The 22,613-nt window shown below is 48.5% G+C and overlaps 1 protein-coding gene across 3 annotated transcripts in view; it reads left to right on the top strand.

Annotated features, from left to right (window-relative positions):
- Nucleotides 1-22,613, top strand: part of KATNIP (katanin interacting protein) — a 172,867-nt gene that overhangs the window by 11,522 nt on the left and 138,732 nt on the right. For all 3 annotated transcript variants that reach the window (XR_009349240.1, XM_059154775.1, XM_059154774.1), the window contains exon 2: nt 6,804-6,859. Coding sequence is in view for 2 of the 3 variants with exons in the window: in XM_059154775.1 (XP_059010758.1) it covers nt 6,804-6,859 (56 nt within the window). In the remaining variant the exon portion in view is untranslated. The remainder of the gene's footprint in view (nt 1-6,803; nt 6,860-22,613) is intronic.

The following is a 22,613-nucleotide window of genomic DNA, read 5'->3' as shown; positions in this document are numbered from 1 at the left end:
TTGTTTTGGGCTTTCAGAATACAGAACGTGACTTAAAGTCCCCAGAACCAGCCTGGAGGCGTGCATGGGGAATTGGAAGGAATCTGGAAGTGTCGCAGAGTCCATGTTTACCTGTCTTCCAAACAGTCACGCTTTTTGTCTAACAGATTTCTGTTACAATGATGAGATTCCCTTAAAGGGCTCTCCCCGCTTCCCTGCAAAAGTGGTCCGTGGCATCAAAGTAGCCTTCTGCCTAGTTGCCTATTCGGTTAGAATCTAGAAGCCTGCTTTGTTGGATCTGTAGAGAACTTTAAAAAACTTTTTTTTTAAGCTACTTGTCAGTATTTAAAACTTAGAAACTTTCTCCTAATACTGGTCTTCTCTAGAAAAATCCAACCCCATGAGACTGGGCCCATATTCCTGCATGGAAACTGGCAGCTGGAGTCAAATAGTGATTCCCAGGGGCCACCTGGGTGGCTCAGTCAGTTAAGCCTCATTCTTGATTTTTGGCTGGGGTCGTGTTCAACAGCAGCACCCAATAGTGATTCCCCTCAGGCTGGACAGGAGCTCCCCAGGCTGCTCTGTCCCCGCCCTGCCACCTTATGTGCCGCGGGTGTCTTTGCAACGGCTGCAGGTGGAAGTCCAGGAAGCTGGGCTGGGGCTAAAGACCTGTGGGAGTGGGGTGGTAATGACAGTGGGGCTGGGGTGCTCGCATTCCTGCACTTGGCACGAGGGGACGCTGGTAGCGATCAGGGTCTAGGGAACACTGGATTAGCAGCCAGACTGACTGGCCTGTTAATCCCATTCTTCCCCTTCCTTGCTCTGACCTTGGGCAGGTTGCTTTCTCTGAGCCCCAAGGCTTTGTTGTTGTGCCTAATAGGGAGTCCTGAGAGCTGTCACCTGGGGAAGGAGCTCCAGGGCTAGGTGCTCAGTAAGCACGAGGAGCCACGATTTCCAGACGGCCGGACCGGACCGGACAGGTCTCCGTTTCCTTTTCCTTGTTCCTCCTTCCTTTTTCCTTTCTCATCGTGTCTGGCCGTCTCATGCGAACTTTGCCCTTGAATAAAGGAGCAGGTTACCGATAGTGTATTGGCTTAGCCAAGAAACCGCTGTTCCAATGTCCAGAAACCATATTTTGTCATCATTTCATTCTTATCTTTCACGCATCGTGGATCAATCTCTTGAAAGAAGACAGTTTATCTTCCCAAGATACTGTGTTGTCTTTTCGGGGTGCTTTGGGGTGCTGAGGTTCGCAGAGGCTACTCTCGCTCCCTCTGGCTGACTCCCCCTTCTTGGGTTCCCTGAACAATCTACATTTTCCATTGTATTTTTTTAAAAAATTTGCATCTACCTTTGGACATTTAATATTTTAAGTTTCTTTTTATTTTTCCAAAAGGAAATAGGTCCATGTACATCATTCAAAAATAAAAAAAATATAAAAAGGAACAGTGATTTCTTGTCTTTGTACATGTAGCTCTGGGTGGTTCTTCAAATAGGATGGGTGTGAGTATTTATTCTTATTTTCCTCTTAGACAAAAGATCGCATAGTTCATATACTTTCTGCCTATCAATTTTTTCCTTATGTACAAGGAGCTTGTCCATTCTTTTTTCCAGCTTCCCAGTATTCTGTGCCATTGTGTGGATTCGCCGTATTTATTCATCCAGCCCCTACTGCCAGACCTACGGGTCATTTGCAACATTTGTTATTGCAGATTGTGATACAGTGAATACCTTTGTACATCCATTTCCTCTTTGTAGAGGTAATTCTTTGCAGCGAATTCCTGGAAGTGCTATTGCTGGCCCAAAAGGAAAATGCACCTAGACTTCTAAGGATATTGTCAAAATACCTTCCAAAGGTATTTTATATCCATATACACACCCAAAGTGTCATTCTGCACTTCCCCTCTCCTCAGTGCTCCAAAGTGCCAGCTTCCTAGCTCTTGCAAACAGGATGTTGTCAAACCTCTGATTTTTGCCAGTCCGATTAGTGAGATTAAGTGGTATTTCAGTGGGATATTTGACATTTAAATTAAATTCCACAGATATATAAAATGAGAGCAATATAAGCTCTCCTGTTTGGACAACAGAAGAAATAAGCTCATTTTTGTGACCTCATGGCGCTACCATCCCCCCAGTGGAGAGAAACAAGTTCTTTGTTCAAAGCTCCTTTGTGGCGGGGAGGTCCCAGCATGGGCCCTCTCTGCGGGCAGCATTTCCACTGGATTTATTCTCCAAAGCCCAACCCCTCCTGCCAAGGCTGAGCATTTCACCTGAGCAGACAGGTGTGAGCGTCTACCGCCGAGCCCGCCTGACCACTCTTGGCATCTTAGGTGTTTACCCGGCTGCTGGCACACCGTCTTCTTTGATCATGGGGAAATCATTTCCATCTAACCCCTTTACTAATTGCTCTAGCAGTCCAAAGGACATTGAAAAGCTGCATCACAGAAAGAATTGCTTATATCAGACTCCCTCCCAGGTCGGTTCTCGTGGGCTTGTACTTGTCTTTAACACCCTGATTAAGGATCCGTGTGGCCTGGTGGTTAGGGCTGAAGGTTCTGGAGCCAGACTGCTCAGCTCCAGATCAGTCTCCTCTGCTCACTAGCTCGGGTGATTAGGGCAGATTTTCTAGCCTCTTTGGGTCTCAGTGACTGCATCTGACAAGCGGGATAATAGTGCCTATTTCTTGGGTAGTTGAGAGGAGTACATGGGTTGATTTGTTGACTTAGCCTGGAGCTCAGTGCCTGGCACAGAGTAAACCCGACTTAAGTTGAGCTCACATGGTAATCACAATGATTAATATGATTGTGATGGTGATGATGTTAGTGACGATGGCCATTGGAGCACAGGGAGCCCTGTCACTTACAAGCTACGTTTCTGTGACCTCGAAAAAGCAGTTCAATCACCCGCTTAAAGTTTGCTTCTCATTTCTTCCTTGCTCATACCAGCGGGATAGTACTGTCCATCTAGAGCAAGAGTCAGCAGACTACAGCCTGGGAGCGAAATCCAGCCTGCCGCCTGTGTTTGTGAATAAAGTTTTATTGGAACACAGCGTTCCCCATTTGTTTACATATAGTCTAGTGCTGCTCTTGCAACATGATGGCCGAGTCAAGTAGTTGCACCAGAGACTTTATGATTTAATGAACTTACGGCCTATAAGGTAAAAAATATTTATTCTCAGGGGCACCTGGGTGGCTCAGTCGGTTAGGCTTCTGCTTTCGGCTCAGGTCATGATCTCAAGAGTCCTAGGATCGAGCCTTGCATGGGGCTCTCCGCTTAGCAGTGAGTCTGTCCCTCCCTCTCCCTTTGTGATCTCTCTTGCTTTTGCTCTCTTCGATAAATAAATAAAATCTTAAAAAATATAAAAATAAAAAATATTTACTCTCTGGCCTTTTACAGGACAAGTTCACTCTTCTTCTACCCTTATAGGAAAAACAGAGGGAGTAATCACCATGTGAATAACTTAGTTAGAAATACTGCACAATGATATGCATATGTATTTGCATACATTTCCATATGCACCAAATATTTCACATGTGGAGTAGACTATAGCAATGGTTAGAAAAGGCTGTGTCCAGGGCGCCTGGGTGGCTCAGTCATCAAGCATCCGCCTTGGGCTCAGGTCATGATCCCAGGGTCCTGGGATTGAGCCCGGCATCAGGCTCCCTGCTCAGCGGGAAGCCTGCTTCTCCCTCTTCCACTCTCCCTGCTTGTGTTCCCTCTCTCACTGTGTGTCTGTCAAATAAATAAATAAAACTTAAAAAAAAAAAAAACTCTTTAAAAAACAACAACAATAACAAAAATAATAATAAATTTTTAAAAGGCTGTGTCCTGTGGACTGTACTTCATAGGAGGTTTAGGGCTCTGTTAAGAGCAATTCTGATGCTGATTTTCCCTGCCTGATGGTTTCTGATGCAGAGGAAGACTCCCCGCCCCTCTGAAGGGTAGCCCTGAGTGTTATGGTCTACATCTAGAGCAAAGTAAAACCAAATGGTCAGAATATTCTAACCACTGAAAGTAAGTCCAAAATGCAGATAAAATTTCTGAAGTCCTGCATGGGAGGATATTATATGCCTTCATGTCTTTTTCATTTCTGGGGTGTTTTTCTCCCCGTTCCCAGGCACATGTCTGTTTTATAATGTGAGGTCCACATCTATCACTTACATTTGGCCTTATTTACGGTCTCATGGCTAAAAATGACAGGTCGCCTTGCAAAATGCAGGGGGAACACCTCAATTTTGCAAGCGACATCTTTTGATCCTAATGTCACCTTCTCCCACCTCCCTCCCTGAGCGTCCTGAGAATACGATGAGATCTAAGTAGGAGGGTATTTCGAGACGCTGAGTGCAGTGGACAGGTCCGGTGTAAACACGTTCTTTCTGTCCTTGGCAGGAAGGAGCAGCCTCCACGTGGAGCTACAGGGAGGAGAGAGGGGCTCAGCGGTGTGAGGACTGGGTGTTAGATTACAAGTGCGCGTAATTAGCCTGGGTTATCTTCATTGGAAAATAAGCCAGTTATTTTCCAATTTAATGAATAAGCAGCTTCTAATGAACTCTGGTAGAGAGATTTGCTTTCCAATTTCAGTAGTTAAGTTTTGTGTTCTTTGTATTAATGGGTTGTTTTTATGGCCCATCTTAATGTTTTTCTTACTGTTCTCCATTGGTGTAACAGAATTTTAGGGATACAAAGCAACTCCCGAGGTGATTCACCCTGTCTTTTAAAATAAAAATAAAAATTAAAAAATAGGAAGGAAATATGGCCCAGAAGGATCCTGGGGGATCCTGTGACTTATCTACAATCTCATAACTGGTCAGCTGTCCACTGGACCATGTCCCTAAGTTTGTGTCTAACCAGCACCAGAAGGGCTGCAGCCAGACTCTGGGAACTGCCATGTTTGGCCCTGGACTAGCTCTGCTTTCCTTCTCCCTGGTTTTGTTCTGGGGGCTCTCTCCCTGCTGGCATCTTACTTACCTAAGCACTGCCTCTGCTGGTAGAACACTCTGGTCTGACCCCTGGTCTCCAAGCCTCCCTGTCACCTTCCAGCTCCAGGCCAATCTCCGGGCTCCCAGCCCTGCCGTGTGTGGCCTACGACCCGGTATGCCATCCTCTCTGGTCGGCCTTACAGCCTACAGTGAGTCCCTGGACTGACAGCTTAGACCAAGGGCAGTCAAGGGTTTCTGGGAGTGGCCGCCCTGGTTCCTCCCTCCAGAGCATCGGGGGTCAGGAGGTGGGATAAAATGGGTCCAACAGCCCAGATCCCCTGGTCCTTAATTTTGGGCCTTCTTCTTAATTTTTTAAATTAACAAACCTTATTTTTTAGAGCAATTTTAGGTCCATGGCAAAGTTGGGTAGAAAGTACAGCGTGTTTTCGTAGACCCTCCCTGTCTGCACACAGTACAGCCTTTCCCCACTGCTGGCATCCAGCATCTCAGTGGTACGTTAAGTGGGTATCTGTGGAACGCAATGACAGATCAATTTCAGGTCACTCTGCTCTGCCTGGGCATTCTCGGTAGTCTGTCCCCCAACGAATTTCAAATTCTGTCTTTCTTAATGAATTTCAAATTCCAGTTGACTGCAGTTGGGTTACTGAGGTTGGGGTCCTGTACAGCCTTGGAGCTCCCCTCCGAGGACAGGGAGGAAAGGGAGAGAGAAGGGGGCAGCTTAGGGTGTCCTTATGAGCTGAGCAGATAACCCAAAGGACATCTACTCTACCATGATCTTTTATAATCCAAGGTCTCCTATAAGTTCTCTGGCTGCCTCTTTTCCAAATCCTTTATTAATATCGGCCCTAAATTCTGGCAATTGCCAGAGGTTCATCATCGCTTTTCCCCTTATTCTCACTTTCTTGGAAAGAGTGTCCTCCTTTGACCGGTGCTTCATCACCGGCTATGAGGTCCCCCACCCTCTGCCCCCCACACCCGTGTAGACTTACTGGAAGTCACCACATCCAGAGACAAACATCTTTCCTCCGAGACTCAGTCCCCGCTTCTTGCCTCTTGATAAGTCATTGCTAAGTCTTTTTGCTCCTGCTTTGGAACATTCTTGGGTCATGGGACGTGTGGTACTGATTTTCTCACAAATAGCCACCTGCGAGGAAAGCTGGGTAATTTGGAAGACACATGGGCAAGGCGCAGAGGTTCCCTTGTTACCTTTTAAAACCAAGGCAATCCATTAATTTTCCATCAAGGAATCCTTTTGTAATGGACCCTTGCATAAAAGTTGTGAAAACTGCATTTGGAACAGCATATTTAAACCATATGATGTTGAGCTGTTGAATTTATGCATGCTTTCAAATGTTAGTCTTCCAGTTTTCTAAGAAAAGCAACATTCTCTCTGAAATTGCCCATTATATAGGAAATGTGGGTGATTACTGCTAATTCACATCTGTACCATCACCTAGATAGCGAGTTTGGGGGTTTGGTGAAGCCCACTGGTGTGCACTGATCAAAGGTTATGTGTATGCACACTGTGGAAGGCATTTTTGTGGAAGGCATTTTATATAATTCCAAACAATTTAATAAAAATGTAATTCGACTGGGAAATCTTCCGTCGGCCCTGGCAGAGTGCAGATAATGTTCCAGATTAAAGAGCTGAGGCTTTGTTCATTACAGTCAAACGACGCGAGTGTGTGAATTACCATTTCCTTGCCGTTGGTCTATTTCAAGAGTATGGCATTTTCCCACTATAATAATAGGCTACATTTTCTTAAAATCATTTGATTATGATTGGTCCCGTCTATTCAGTTTGCAAATAAAAAGCTTTTGTGGTGATAAACTAGCTGCTTTAAAATAGCCTTCATCTCTGGTTCTGCTTTTGAACTGCTACAGGTCAGACTCTGCGAAAGGCTGACAGAAGCCGGTCGTGCTCGCGGGAGAAAAAGGAGGTAAATGTGTCACTGGTGAGGGTGGGTGGGAGGCAGCTTGGTTTGAAGGGGGCCTTCCGGTGAGTAAGAATGCCTGGATCTCCTGCTTGTCCCTCTCGGAGTCTCCAGCTTGAATCCTGGTCCGGAAGATATCTGGCACCTTGAGGTCTCAACCAGAGTGTCACTGGTAGTAACAGTCTCTTAGAAAGTGTATCAGTTAGCTTTGTCTGTGTAACAAATTAAACCCATGTTTTAGGGATGTCAGCAACAGTGCTTTTAGGTCATGATTTTTTGGGTCAGCAGTGTGGGCTCAGCAGTTCTGATTTCAGCTGGGCTCACTGTGCCTTTGCAGTGAGGATTATGTCACCTTGGGGATGGGAATACCAGAGCTTCAACTCTCTTTTAGTGCTTTCTCATCCACCAGCCAGCCAGCCAGCTTTGTTCTTCTGGGGGTTCAGGGGGTCAAGAGCATGAAGAGCAGAAGCTATAGCCCCTCTTGAGCCCTGGGCTTGGAACCCAACAGCATGGTGTCCCTTCTGCCAACTTGGTTTTCTTTAAAGCAAGTCACGCGGTCAGGCCAGGTTGGAGGGGTGGGGAAGTAGGCCTCACCTCTGCATGGGAAATCTACAAATACTGCGGCCATTCTTGAAACCTGCCGCACTGAGCCCACCTGCCCTGCACCCGGCAGAAGGGATGAGAGGGACACAGCCCCGATCTCATGGTGGGTGCCGTATAGATGGAAGGGATGTGCAGTGGGGTCATCATAACGCCGTGTGAGAAGCACAAAGAGAGTGGAATTTCAGTACAGAAAAGGGCTCACCTGACTCTGCCAGTGATCTCCAGAAAGGCAGGCAGAAAAGCCGATATGCAGGCTGCCTCTTTAGAATGAGCAGCAGTTTTTCAAGCCAAGTGAAGAGCATGGTCAAAGTCAAAGTCAGACACAGATAAGGAAGGTTGCAAGATTACTGAGCCGATGGGGCGCCTGGGTGGCTCAGTGGGTTAAAACTTGGGTCATGATTCCAGGGTACTGGGATCGAGCCCCACATCGGGGGCTCTGCTCAGTGGGGAACCTGCTTTCCTCATCTCTCTCTGCCTGCCTCTCTGCTCACTTGTGATCTCTGTCTGTCAAATAAATAAAATCTTAAAAAAGATTACTGAGCCAGAGGGTACAAAGTAGAAGCAAGGACCCAGACGGTACCTCAGGGTCCTCGGATCCAGTCTCAAGCTCCCCAGAGTTTGAATTGGAGTCGTATGTAGCCACAGATGGGTATAGGGGAACCGTGCGAAGGCACGAGGCTCATCTTAACTATTGACCAAATCTTGAAATTCGTCCTGTGTCCTCTGAGTTGGCCTCATCCTCAGCCAAGTGAAGCAGGTTGGAGTTGGACCGCAAAGGGCCGTGGGAGCTTTGCCGTGGCTGTCATCTTGTGCCCTCTTGTCTCCTTTCTCAGCTGTAGCCAGAACAGCCGGCATGGGTTTCCTTTTTATTCAAGCCACCCGCCAGGGACGAGGGCTAGGACCTTGGTGCTGCTGAAAACATCTAGCTGTCAGCCCTGATGGCCATTCTAGAAACTGAACCAGAGTGGATTCTGTCACTCCTTCCTGGTAGGAACATTTTTCTGGATGCAGGAGCTGGTGTGCGTATCTCCCACAAAGTCCTTCCAGGGTCTTGGAACAGGAGTGAGCATGGGCCCCAGCAGGCTCCCAGCCCCCCTTGATCAAGTGACTTAGTGTGGGCTCCCCCAAAGCCAGGAATGAAGTATTTCAACCTAACCGAGGCTTTCGGTCACAGAGTAACATCACGGCATTTATCCACCTGAAGACATTGGCTGGAAATCAACAAAACAGGGCAGCAGGAAAGGAGATACGCAGGTCCCCCTCTGTCTTTCTCCTTGGCAACAAGGACTCCCTGATTGCTGCTTTCCTGGCTCCTCCCATCATGCCGGTTGCCCGAGAGCACTTCATCTCCCTCCTCTTCTGCAAAGAGTGGAGATGTTTATCACAATTTCTAAGTTTTACCCCAAAAGAGATTTAAAATGGTTTCAGGCCTTTCTGGAAAAGACGGTGCGGACTCTTTAAAAAAACAGGGCTTTTGTTTGGTTAGAGAATCAAGAGAAAGAGATAGCAAGCTGCCAGGATGCTCATCTTGATCAATGAGAACATGCTTTTCCTGCCCACTTCCTCTTCTGCAACCCACACCCCCATCACCTGTGAAATCTGTACTTCCTGAGACTCGTGCCTAACACAGGATGCTAGGTAGAGATCAGACTCTCACCATGAAAGGCAAGGGGAAGACGAGCTCGTTGGAACAGACAGACAGGTGCCTCGTGCTGCTTCGGTGGTGAGGTGACACGGGCCTGGTCGCACCAGGGCAGGTGAACGTGCTGTTTCCTTCCTGGGTCGGGACTGGGTAGTTCTCCATGTGGTCCTGAGCCAACCCGGCAAGGGGAGGAGATAAGGCTATTCACAGTGAGCTCAGCAGGCCAAATTCAGCCCCAAGATGTGTTTTATTTGGCCCAGACCCTATTCCATTAAAAAAAAATTAGCTGTCCACATTTACAATTTTCGCATTAAAATGTGCACTTCTGGCTTCTTTGATAAAATGGAGAATGACAGCAGAGGCCTTATTCCCGTGAAGCAATGCTGGGCCATGGCTGGTGGGGGGGAGGGCCTCCATTCTGCCATCCCTGCCCTCCACACACACACACACACACACACACACACACACACACACCTGCTGAGCAGCAGACAGGTGTCAGCAACCGCACTGTGACCAGCCCTATGCCAAGGGCTTTGTTTCAGTGGTCGAAAACATTGCTGCCCGTTAGAGTCACCCTGGAGCTTTTTAAATACCCTGAAGTTTAGGCGTTTTTCCAGACCAGTTAAATCAGCGTCTTTTTGGGTGGGACACCCCCACCCCCACCCCCACACCCCAAGCCACAGTTGAGAACCAGTGCTTGGTCCATATTAAGTAACCCTTGGCTCTCAGCTCAGGTCCTGCCCTGAGCAGTGCATGCCTGCATGGCCCCGAGACACCCCAGTTCTCAAGGCCTCCCACAGACACCGATAAACCCCCATCAGGTGCTGGAGGAGGGAGAGCGGGCTTCCTGGAAGAGCCCCCGTAAAGCGAGGCTTTGGAAGAGCTCCAGTCCTTTCAGAAACATGCGTCCGATGGTTAACCTGAAGCCGGTAGATACTTTCCATTTAGCTGGTAAAAGTATTCTTGGCCTTGTCTCTAACAAGTATTCATGGTTTCTGCCTGTAGAGATTATATAGTGTTTATGGCCCTTGGTCTTGAATTATTCATGATTTTGAAATTGTGGTCATTGTAGTTTACTCAAAAATCATTAGGAAGTAAATTTATCACACAGTGTTTAAAAACGTGGAAAAGAAAACCACAAAGGAGGAAAAAGATCTGTGTTCATCAGCCCCCCAGCATCCATCCTGTTGCCCGTGGCACTGTGGGGCTCACGGCCATGGCGCTGGGGACAGCACAGAGCTGCTCGGGCCGCACGAGACGGAGTTCCCTCAGTGTACTCCTCCTGCCTCAGGTCCCGGTCATCTGACCTTGGCTGATTCTCTTGACCCCTCTCACTGCCTTTTGAGATTTCTGTTTACTAGGCAGTAATGCGTTAAAGTACCCCGCACAGCACCAGACCCGTAGTAAGCATTCCATAAATGTTAGTTGTTACATTATTTTAATCATTTCTTAGCATGTCTAATATTTAACAGAGAGGTATTCGTGTCCTTGGACAGAGAAGGCGCCCGATGGTACTTCCTGCTGAAGGGATGTCCCTTGCTCCAGCTGCACTGGGAGCTGATTCCATCCTTCCAGTCTCCTGGCTGTATGCCCCTAGGCAGGCTAGATCCAGCGCCCCTACTCTGAACCAGTCTGAGAGTCTCCAGTGATAATGGACTGCCTTCTTTTGCCGCTGATTGGAGATTCTGAAAAATGCTCTTAACAGCACACTGATCTGCTGAGCTCACTTTGTAAAGGACTGCAAAAGTCGTTTAACTCAACCACCAAGAAAATGTTACGCTTTCCCTTTGCATGCACGTACAAGCACACACACTTGGACACATGGACACATGGACACTGGCGCGCGCACCCACACACACATGCACACACACACACACAAGTACCTCCTGCTGTTAAGCAAAGTCTTCCATTGCAAGGACTAGAGACTCCTTCCATCTTTGCCATGCAAAAGAGGAGCTGGAGAACACAGTGGAGGGAGTCCGGGATTCCGGCTGCCTCCAGGGATGGGGAAGGCCCGATGACTCTCTCTGCCATCTCGAACATGCTGCCACTCTTCTCTGCTCTGTGCACCTCGTCACTGTCTTGCTCTTCCCTCTCCTCCCTTCTCCCAGTTCAGATGCAGAGAGAGTCTAGTCTGATTGACCTGGTAGTCAGGACCAAAGGATATTTGGGGGACACAGTGCTCCTGCTATCAGTGCCGCAGATGCCCTCTCAAGAAGCAGGCGCAGTAAGCAATGGCTGGTGTGTCCTTCGAGAAATCTTGCGTAGACATGCAGCTATGCAGAACAGATCTGTCCCTCTTTGTCCCCGTGATAGCACAACAACACATGACACCTTTTCCTTGGATTTTTTTTTTTTTTTTCCACTTAATACCATGTTTTGGAGAGCATTCCATAAGGACTTGTTCTCGGACCTCATCCATTCCTCTCTGTAGCTGCGTAGTGCTCCACTGTGAATTCACGGAAGCACAGTCCTTTCTCTGAAACCCTTGGGGCCAAATGTGTTTCGCTGTTTTAGAATTTAGAAAGTAACACCATCCCAGTGTGGCCTGGGACAACACCCTATGATCAAACACATTAACACATCTGCAGGGAAATATGATTATTCATACTAAGTAGGATAAACAAAGGTGGTAAATTTCGTGTCAGTTCTGATCTGATCTGGTCTGGTTCTGATGCCAAATAATGCATGTAAGGGAGTGTGGACCTGTCCGTAGATAATGTTACCATTCCTGGTGGACAGCTCTCTAGGCTGTTAAGAGAATTTGCTAGCAGAAGCGCACTTTAAGGAATACCCTCGAGCAGACATCTTTGTGCACATGTCCAAAGCTGAAATTCTTAAAAGTGGAATGACTGACTCAAAGAGTTGCTCTTTTTAAAAACGGACATTGCCACTTGGTGTCCCAACAGCACGAGAGAGGCAAAGCTTTTGTTCCAGGCCACCCTATAGCATGCTAACCACAGTGAAGTGTGGCTGTCCACACCAGGACCATTCAGTGGCCACTCCCATATGCTCTCCAGTCCGCTTTTTTCAGGAGGGAGTAGGAGCAGGGCAGCTGTCCGGAGAAGGACTGGGAGGCATGTCCAGCACCCCGATTTCTAAAAGCCATTTTTCCTGGGCCCTTGGCTCTGAGCACCTTGCTTGACTGGTTGCCAGAGCACCAGTGGGACTAGCGACTGGGAAGTTTCAGACTCTGCTGGCGTGCAGTGAAGAGACCCTTCCCCTTCCTCATTTCCGATTCCAGGCTTCTTGCCACTTCAGCTTTCTGGGCAATAGAGCATTGGCCCTTCCATATTTACAGATCTCAACCCCTTATTTAAAAATTTTTAAAAATTCTTTAAAAAGTAAAAAAAAAATAAAAATTTGAAAAATAACTAAAGAAGAAGAAGAAGAAGAAGCGTGAGGGAGGAAAAAAAAATACAGCAATGCAGGCTGTTAGCCCTATATTACAAGAGCCTGTCCAGTGTGACAGCTGACATTCCAAATCCGTACTTTTCCTGGAATGAAAGCTTTTAGTTCACATTTCTGGGCAGAGAAGGACTAAATCCATTTTTCATCCAGTTGCCAACCACATTCCCCATGGCAAAGTTACAACTGTCAGTCTTTTGGCCCCTTGGGGTCTTGGTCTCTGCAGCTCTTAGGGTTTGGAGGTGGGGGAGCCTTCATGCCACCGACAACTTCTGATCACTCCAGGGCAAACAAGTCACGTGGTGGGGCTCAAAGCTACTTAGCAAAGTAGGGGATCCTGGGAACACTAGAACCAAGCAGCCTGGATTCTTAGCCTACCCACCCCATCACTCAGGCCAGTTGCCTGTCCTGCCTGTGAGTTGACTTTCTCTTCTAAGGAGTAAGGATCATAGAAAGCCTGCATCGGAGGGTCCTGGGAAGAACTCAGTGATTTAATATGTGTAAAGTCCTGGCAAGAGTGCTTGGCACCGACTAGGAGCTCAGTAAATGTTGTGTGCTGTAATTTAGGACTGGCAAGGGCAAAGTCACCTGTTTATTTAGAAAGCTCATCCCTTCAGAGTCAGAGGTGGTTGAGAGGTCTTACCACGGAAAAACAGGCCACAGGTGGGCTGGTGTTCCTCACCCCTTTGTGGGTGATGGAAACTCATTGCACCAAATGGCCAGCCTACTCTGAGACCCCCACAGTCAGGCCAGGAGCCCAGGAGACATGTCCACAGATACAGTGCCCGTAACCCACGTTTGACAGCAGGGCTAAGATGCGAGCCTCAGAAAGCAAAGAGAATCAATTTCTGATAAAATGCCAGGAAGGAGATTGACGCGTCGGAAACCTTTCTGGTATCAGCTTAGCTTCCAGCACAAGATTAAACTCTAGGAAAAACCCATCAGAGAGCCGCAATTTGTGACCAGAAAGAGATAATGTTGACAGCTTCCCCTTCCCGGGTCTGTTTTGGGTAAACAATGTGCCCTTCAAAAGAGCTTCATCAAAGTTTTCTCTATTTCCAGATCCGAGGCATGAAATTGCCTTGAAAATGTCTCCCTCTACCTCCCCACCCCCAAATTCACTTTGTGGAATACAGAATGTGGTTAGAAATGAGAATGATGCTAAGAGAAGGAGCTTCCTGTGAATGCCTCTTGAAAGGCATGTCTGCTGGGGGAAAAGGGCCTGTGGACACTTCTGGAAGAGCAGGACAGGGGCCATGTCAGTGGGCTCCAGGCCACGTGGGCTCCAGCCACCACTGCTGCCCGTGGGTACCCTTACTATCCCCTCGCTGGGCCTCCATTTCCTCTGTGTCCCCCAGTCTGACAAGAGCCGTTGGTTCTGTGACCCCCACTTTCTCCGGGTTCACAGGCTGTCTCTCAGACGTTCAGGCGATAGGAGCCTTCCTGATAGGAGCCGAAAAGTTCAGGGGCGGGCCACACCAGGCATGGCTGGCTACACGTTCTCGTTCAGTCCCTCCAGATTCATCCAAGCCCGCCCTCCCCGCCTCCCCCAGCAGGCTGTTCCATCTCAGAGCAAGCTGGCCACCAGTCGCCCCAGGTTCACTTCACAGAAGCAGGAAGACACGTTGGGGGGAGCGGTACAGGGGCTGGAGCCAGAAGGTCTGGGGTTGAACCCCAGCTCTTCACTTACTGTGTATCCACCCGCGGGCCTCGGTTTCTTCGTACGCAGAGTGGGGACGCTAGCGGCACCCTCCTCATCGTGTCTTCGGGGGACACTGCTTCACTCAAAGCAGGGCCCGGCGTGTAGTAAGCCCCGAGAAAGTGACAGGTATTTCTTCCTCTCCTTTCCGCCCTGGCTTTACTATAATTCTCTCAACAGTGGCAGCCAGAGAGAATAGTTTGAGACCCACGGCCAGCCCAGGGTTGATGGCATCCCAGTGAGGTGGCTGGAGTCGGGGCTGACCCCATGGGAAGCACTTGCTGGGGAAGGGGTGTTTGCCCAAAGGAGAATCAGGATCCAGTTCCCAGAAGAAGGCAGGGAAAGGTAGACAGTGAGTGGGCAGAAGGTCACAGCTGTGCAGCACACGGCCACCTCGCGGCGGGGACGGTGAGGCCGACAGCAGTGCCGCTGTCAGGCCCTCACGAGACCCATGAGGTCAGCAGCCTGGTCCTCATCTTGCAAGGGAGGGTCCCTGGCTCAAGGCAAGGAGGCAAGCTTACCCAGTCCCCACTGCGAACACGGGGCTGCAGCGGTGCCGCGCATTGTGCACAGCGTGGGAAGTGGCGAGTGCCTGCGTCTCCTCCTCACGTGAGTTCTGTGGCTGTCCCAAGCCTCATTTTGCTTTCTTTTGTTTTTCAGCATGACTTCCACTTTCTTTTTTTTCTAGAGGACGGTTTTTCTTTGGTCCTAGAGGACCTCGCTCCTCCGTTGGGCTTTGGTGCCGGCCATGGGGTAGCTCCCATGGATCGCAGTTGGAGAAGAGGGTGTTCGGTCCTCCAGGGGGCTGCTGGAATACAATTCCTGCTTGCCTGGCTGCCAGGGGCCCAGGTCATGGGGATTCCCCTACAGCTTGGGAAGCACTTAGGCACCCGGAACTCTCACTTTCGAAATGTCCCCGATGGCTATGGCCTCTACTGTGTTGCAAATGATGGATTTCCTAATGTCCTCGCATAGGGACACACACTGGATAGTGTTGGCATGGCAAATAGGCTGCACGTGGCTGCAGCCTATTTGGGGCCATCTTGGAAGTAGGCCTCAAGAGCAAGGATCAGTTTCTTGATCTGTAAAATGGGCATCTTCGCTCCTTCCTCCCCAGTCTGAGGACTCAGGGGAGGTAGAGAGAGATGAACGCATGAAGCCCAGCCCGACTCGGGTCACCGACTGGCTCTCCCACAGGCCACTTTCCCTCTTCTCCCCTAGACCCTATTGCCAGTTCAGAGTTACCCTGGAGGACTGCATCCGTCCTCCTGGGACCAAAAGACTGGGCACGTGAGTAGGGAGGCAGGGGCAATGACAGATCACTCCAAGCCAAGCTGGTCTGGTACTTACTCCCCGTGTCCCCAAGTGCAGTTAATGACCACTGGATTCCAACCTGAGGCCAGTGAAGAGAGTATGTGCTCCACCCCTACCCCCACTCTATGATTCAGCCCCAAATTGTGAAGCAAATATAAGCAAATTCATTGAAGTGCTCCACTTCTTTTCTGTTCCTTTTTTTGATCTAGAAACCTAAACTCTTCCAAAAAAATATTCTTTGGGAAGCTCATACTTTGTTGATGCCCCTGAAGATGGTTGGCACAAGAGAGAGGGAGCGGCAGGAGGGATCAAGGACAGGGCAGGGTCTAGCCCGGACTGTTGGCGCTCGCTTCCTGGCTCTAGCTGTGGTGCGTTGGCAAGGTAGCTGCTTCCGTTGTGTAGGTCTGTGCCTCCGTTTCCGCATCTGCAGAGTGGAACTGAAACGGAGTACTTGGACATGTGTGTGGTCCTCCCTTCTCCCCAGGGGCATCCTGTCCAGCTGTGCTGCCAGAGGTGGGGCTGGTCCATCCACACCCACCTGGCTGGGGCCCATACTAGACATTTTTCGTCTCTTTGTGATTCCAGAGCTAATGGATGCTGACTGTTAAGAAATTACAAAATACGGAAAAGGTACACCAATCCGTCACTATTCTACACCTAGATCACGCCACTCACTTGCTTTCATGTTTCCTTTTGGCTCTTTTGTGCACACGTACCTATATGTCAGGATTAGGATCGTGCTGTGGGACAATTAGAAATGCCTGCCCTCCAGGGTGCCTGGGTGGCTCCACAGCTAAGCGACTGATTCTTGATTGTGGCTCAGGCCATGACCTCAGGGGCGTGAGATCAAGTCCTATATCAGTCTCCATACTGAGTGTGGACCCTGCTTGGGATTCTCTCTCTGTTCTGTCCCTCTGCCCCCCAACCCCGCTCTCTCTCTTTAAATAAAAAAAAAGGGACGCCTGGGTGGCTCAGTGGGTTAAGCAGCTGCCTTCGGCTCAGGTCATGATCCCAGCGTCTTGGGATCGAGTCCCACATCGGGCTCCTTGCTCCGCAGGGAGCCTGCTTCTCCCTCTGACTCTGCCTTCCACTCTGTCTGCCTGTGCTCGCTCTCGCTCGCTCTCTCTCTGACAAATAAATAAATAAAATCTTTAAAAAAAAAAAAAAAAAGAAAAGAAAAAAAGAGATGCCTACCTTCCATTCTTATTTTCAGCTTTTTATTTATTGAGCTATAACTTAACATACAATAAAGTGGATGATCTTAAGTATATAGTTTTAAGAATTTGTGCAAGGGAGTACACCTGGAAATAGCCAGTTCTCAGTGGAATGTTCATCTTTCTAGACCTCATTCTATTTGTACAGTTCTATTCATTGTTTCCTTGGGGAGGTATTTGGCTGCACATAACAGAAAAGCCAACTAATAAGGCCTAAATTGGGGGTCAGCAAGTTTTTTTTGTAAAAGGTCAGATAATACATGTTTTAGGCTTCATAGGCTACACTGTCTCTATCACAGCTCCTCAGCTCTGTCATTATCCCAGGAAGGCAGCCAATTCAATATGTAAATGAGTGGGTGTGGCTGTTCCAATAAAACTTTATTTACAAAGATAGGTGGCAGGCCAGATTTGGCCTATAGGCTGTAATTGGCTCACCCTGGGCTTGACAGCAAGAATTCGTGTGGCTCCAGTGGCAAGAAATCTGGAAATACCCTCATAAGAAAAACCTAATTTACATTCCTCCCAAAAATATTTGAGAATGCCAGCAATCTTGCCAATACTGGGTATTAACAGCCTTTTATGTTTTTGTCAGTATTCTTTGTCCTCATTCCTGTGTTTTGGGTAAATACCGCTCCCTCATCTTCCAGCTCAGTGATTTTCTCTCTGTCTGTATCTAGGCTGCTCTTCACTGTCTTTTGATTTTTTTATTTTGATGATTAAATCTTTCATTCATGATTTCTAATTAATTCTTCTCCATACTAGGTTATTCTTGTTTGATGAAGACAGTGTCCCCCATTATCCCTCCAAAAGTATTAAATATACTTCAAATGTCTCTGTTTGCATCACTATCCTGATGTCTTTGGTTGTTGTCCTTCTGTTAATTGAGTTGGCCCCTCTCTTTCATGGTATGAGTTGTCCTGGAATGTTCGGTGACTCATGAGTATGTGCTTCTTCTGTGTTCTGTGGGCTCTTGTTTTCATCTCTGTGGATGTATTTCTTTTTCTTTCTTTCTTTCTTTCTTTTTTTTTTTTTTTGCCAGACAGTGCAAGTTGGGGAAGGACAGGGAGGAAGAAAATCTTGGGCAGGCTCCACACCCCGCCTGGAGCCCAACGTAAGGCTTGATCTCATGACCCTGAGATCATGACCTGAGCCAAAATCAAAACTCAGACACTCAAGCGACTGAGCCACCCAGGTGCCCCTGAACCCATTTCTTTTTAGCTGCCAGTGATCAAGTCAGAGGTGTGGAACTTGCTACGAGAAGTGTGGTGCTAATAGTTTGTCTTCTGAGCACAGGATCTTCTTTTCCCTTCTAGATATGTCCTGCTTTTCTGTCCCAGAGACCCCTAGTCACAGAACGACAAGCTAGGTGAACCAAAGAGCTACCTGTTCGTGCCCTCACAGAAGTTTGCAGTCCGTGTCTTTGAGCTCTGACTTCAGATTATCTCCTCACAGAGAATGTGCTTCCTCCTGCTTTGGAGCAGCCCATGACTCCCTTCCCCTTTTGCAGCAAGCCTTCCCAGCTTCTGGTTTGGCCCGTGTTTCTTTTCATTGGCCCAGTTCTCTCCACCATCCCTTTCCCAGGGACATCTCGACATCCGGACTCTACCAGGAGCACCCCCTCTTTATTTTCCCGTGCTCTCGTGGACTTTAAATGGGGTCATTTCTGTGGGCTTGGGCAGGAGAGGTTGACGTGTGTACTTGCCCTCGGTCTTTCCAACTCAGTTCGGTCTCAAAGTGACTTCTTGTGAACGGTTTTCGCCTTCCTGGTCATGTTCATCTGAACAAGTTCATCTTTCTCTAAAAAGACACTATGTTGGAACCAGACTGAACATTCCAACTATGAACTGATTCACGTAGACTATAGAGATGGTGTGTACTTCTTAATAAGAACTGGATTCAGATACTAACTCGGCTCTCTACTCCATTGGCCAAGTCCATTGACTTCTCTAAGCCCCTGCCTCCCCACGTGACAAATGGGAGGAATGATCATAGCACCCACCTCCAGGTTCATGAGACTATCAACTGAAACAGTACATCAAGAGTTTAATGTGGGGCTCGGCATACAGTAGGTGCCAAAACACATTACTTCCTATCCTCTTATTTTAAGGAATTTCAAACACATTGTGTGTGCTGTGGCGGCGGTAGCTTTTGGCAGCCACACCATGCTGTTAGCTCATACTAACCACATTAGCAAAAGGCCCTGTCTTTGTTTCCTGAACTTGCCTCCAGCCAGACTTCTCTCCCAGTGCCTCTCCTTGTAGAGGACCTTTTCCTTGGCCATGCTGCACTCTCTCAAGCTGTTCTCGATCCATCTCTAGCCTGTAGAAATTGATCTGAGCATGGATTTCGTCATCCAGCTTACTCCGTGTGCCTCCCATCCGAATGTCATCTGCAGACTTCATAAGCAGCCTTCCACAGCCAGATCTAGCCATTGATCAATGATGGCTTGGGATAGGATCAAGGACAAAACCCCGTGGCATGCCACCCTTCAGGGGAAGAGTAATTTAGATGACTGCACAAAGTTGATTAATTCGTCCAGTTCCTGTAATCGTCTGTCCTTGTGGCTTGATTATAATAATAGTAACATTAGCAACCATGTATCCATTCTTATTTGCCACAGACCAGGCACTGAGATAAGCACTTTTCATATATTACTTTTATTATAAAAGTCTGCAAGGGAAGTATTTGCATTACTTAGGACTCCGTTTAAAACAAAAACCTTTAGCTTTGGGAGAAGGACTATGTTACTTCGTTACAAGACTGCAGTGTAGGGGTGCCTGGGTGGCTCAGTCAGTTGGGTGGCTGACTCTTGATTTCGGCCCATGTCATGATCTTGGGGTTCTGGGATCAAGCCCTGCATCCGACTCTGTACTCATATACAGAAAATCTTCTGCTTGATTAGTCTTTCTCTTCCCCTCCCCCTGCTCACTCGTGCATGCTCTCTCTCTCTTTCTCTAAGGTGAATAAGTAAGTCATAAAAAAAGAAAAAGACTCTGCAGTGTGGCCACCTCTCAGAAGACAAGGGTAGGGACGCACCTGGGTGTCAAGAACGGTGAACCAGAGCCTACAACCTTGTAGGGTCCCAGAAAATCCTTCTCAGTGGCTCTTATCTTTAGGTCTGTCAGCATCTGTCATTCTTCACACTTGGTACAAACCAGCTTTCTCTCCTCATTTCACCGGGCAGAAAGTCATCCCACGAGCAACACCTGAGCTCACGTTGTTCATTTCAAGAGATTCAAGAGCTTCCAGATCCTCCCTGAGCCTGTCAGTCCCAGTTCTGCAGGATTAGTGGCCCTGCCTGGGTCAGGGGCCTGCTCCTAGTCCAGGCACATGCGGTGAGTGGCAATGTCGTCCTGTCTGGACATGGCCTGTGGGAGTCTCAGTGCTGTAACCTATGGCCATGGAACAGGTCAACGTCCAGAGGCCCCCTGTACATTTTATAAATGAAAGAGAGACCCAAAGTCACACAGCCAGTAAGTAGAGGGACCAGGACTTGACTGTGGTTTTGTCTGGTGCTGAAGCTCATGTCTATACAACATGCGTCCCATACCCTGGGTCACATTGTCCCAGGATGACCTCTATGATGAGGTCGGTCAGGGCTGGCCAGTGTCTCGGGCCACAGAGCTCAGGGCCACCTTGTGTCATCACCACGGTCCAGCCCTAGCCCAGGGCCCTGAGATCCTTGGCTCCCTGGCTTGCCTGTTTCTTTAGTGACTCAGCAGATGCCATTACAGAACTCAAAGCTTTGTGGAAGGACTTAACACTTAAGAGTATAACCACAGATTTTGGAGTCCAGTAAAGCCAGATTCAAATTCCAGCGGTTTCACTTTTTAACTGGTGACTCTCTGTGCCTCAGTTTCCATAACTTTAAAGTGGAGATTATACAGATACCCACTTTGTCGGTTGTTATGATGATTCAGTGAGATAATAACATGTAAACCCCATGTGGCCAGTGCAGAGTAATCGATTCTATAAATCGTAGCAGTTTATCAACTCTGGAACAAGGAGAAAGTACAGGATTCCAGAGGAGGAAGCCTGTAAATGAGCCAACAGGATAGCGAGGGGGACGTGTGTTGGCCAGGGCTTCAAGGAGGAAATGACGCTGAAGCTAGAACAATGAGTGGGTAGGATTGGGGTATTGGGGTAACAGACAAAAAAGAACAGGTGCAGCACACACGTGAACATACACAGAAGTTCAGGGGGCCAGCAAGTAGTTTGTTGGGATAGAAGCAAACAATATGTACTAGGAGCAAAGGGGGTGACTGGGGCCCCGTAGGGAAAACTGTTTGCTCATTCATACGTGGACTTGGTGTCCCCAGCACTGTCCATGGTCCTGTCGGTTCTGCAGTAGAGAAACACACAGATCCACACCGCACAGAGCTCGTGTCCTGATGGTTAGAGGCAGACCCTGGGCAAATGAATAAGTGAAATATGAAGGGTGTCAGAGAAAAAAAATAGAGCAGGGAAGGGGATGGGGAGTGCTGGGCCGGGGTCCCCAGGAAGGCCCCCGTGAGAAGGGAGCAGAGACTAAAGGAAGTAAGGGGGAGAGAGCTGGGACAGAAGTCCCGAGGGTGGAGGCTGTGTGGCTGGGTTAGCGGGAGGGGGAGGCAAGGACACGGGGAGAGGCCGGGTCGTATAGGGCCTTGTGGCCATTTAGAAGGACTTGGGCTTTTGTCCGAGTGAGGAGCACTTTGAGCAGGAGGGGGCCAGAACCAAACATTGTAGCAGCATGTGCTCTCTGACTGTGTGTATGACTAGACCCTGGGGCAAGGGCAGAAGCAGGAGATCACTGGGGTCCCCCGGCAGAATCCCCGTGGAGGTGATGGTGGCTGGGATTGGGGGCGGCAGTGGCGGTGCAGAGAAGGGGCTGCGTCCCGAGCACGGTGAAGGGAGAGCCACGTGGATTTGTTGTTGGGTTGGCCATGTGTGGGGGAGAAAGAGGGGAACCAAGGGCTTTTCAGGTCCTGCCTGAGCAACCAGAAAACAGAGGTCGGTTAATACCTGAAATGGGGAGGAGTTGGGAGCAGCTTTTAGGGGCAAGGAATCCGCTCAAAACCTCTCAAGACCTTAAGCAGACTACTGGATCTGAAAATCTGGAATTCAGAGGGAAAACCATGTCAAGCTTCATCTATCTGGAATGTGAAACCATTGATTTTTTTTTTTTTTTTTTCCCAGAGAGAGAGTGAGCACAGAGTGGCAGGAGCAGGGTCGTGGGGGAGACGTAGAGGGAGAGAAAGACTCTTAAGCAGTCTCCACACTCAGCATGGGGCCAACCAGCAGGGCTGGATCTCCTGACCCTGAGTTCATGACCTGTGCCGAAAGCCAGGGTCAGAGGCCTTAACTGAGCCACCTAGGCGCCCCTGCCTTTTTTCCCGTTTTTTTGAGAAGGGAGGTAGGATGGGTCTAGGTCATTAGTAATACATGAGAACAACTTCCTTCAGAAAATTATTTTTAAGCTTCTGGGCTTTGTCCGTTCCCACCCCTCCCTAAACCCAGCCTCCCCCTCTGTTGTAACTGTTGTCAGGAGCTTGCCACGCATGCATCCTTCCAGACCTTTCGGTGTGCCTCCATATACCCAAGTGTATCTGTAAAATACATGTATTTGGGGAGTGCATGTATTCTAACAAAATGGTATCATAATGAATGTGCTGTTGGGCGATGTGCTTTTATAACTTGTAACTAGCCTTCTTGAACTACATGTTGGAGATCCATCCTTGGTGTTACAAATGAACCTAGGTCTTTTTTTTTTCCCCAACTTGTTACAGTCTGGTTCAGACAGACCATGGGTTATTTAGCCATTTCCCAGTGGGAGGGCATTAGCATTTTGTGCCTTTCTCCTCCAGCACCTGTATCTTTCCAGAGGCTTCCAAGGAGTGAAGT

Source organism: Mustela lutreola, chromosome 17 (assembly GCF_030435805.1).
Source record: "Mustela lutreola isolate mMusLut2 chromosome 17, mMusLut2.pri, whole genome shotgun sequence".
Lineage (NCBI taxonomy): Eukaryota > Metazoa > Chordata > Mammalia > Carnivora > Mustelidae > Mustela > Mustela lutreola.
The sequence above is the reverse complement of the archived record's forward strand: the minus strand, read 5'-3'. Positions and strand labels throughout refer to the sequence as shown.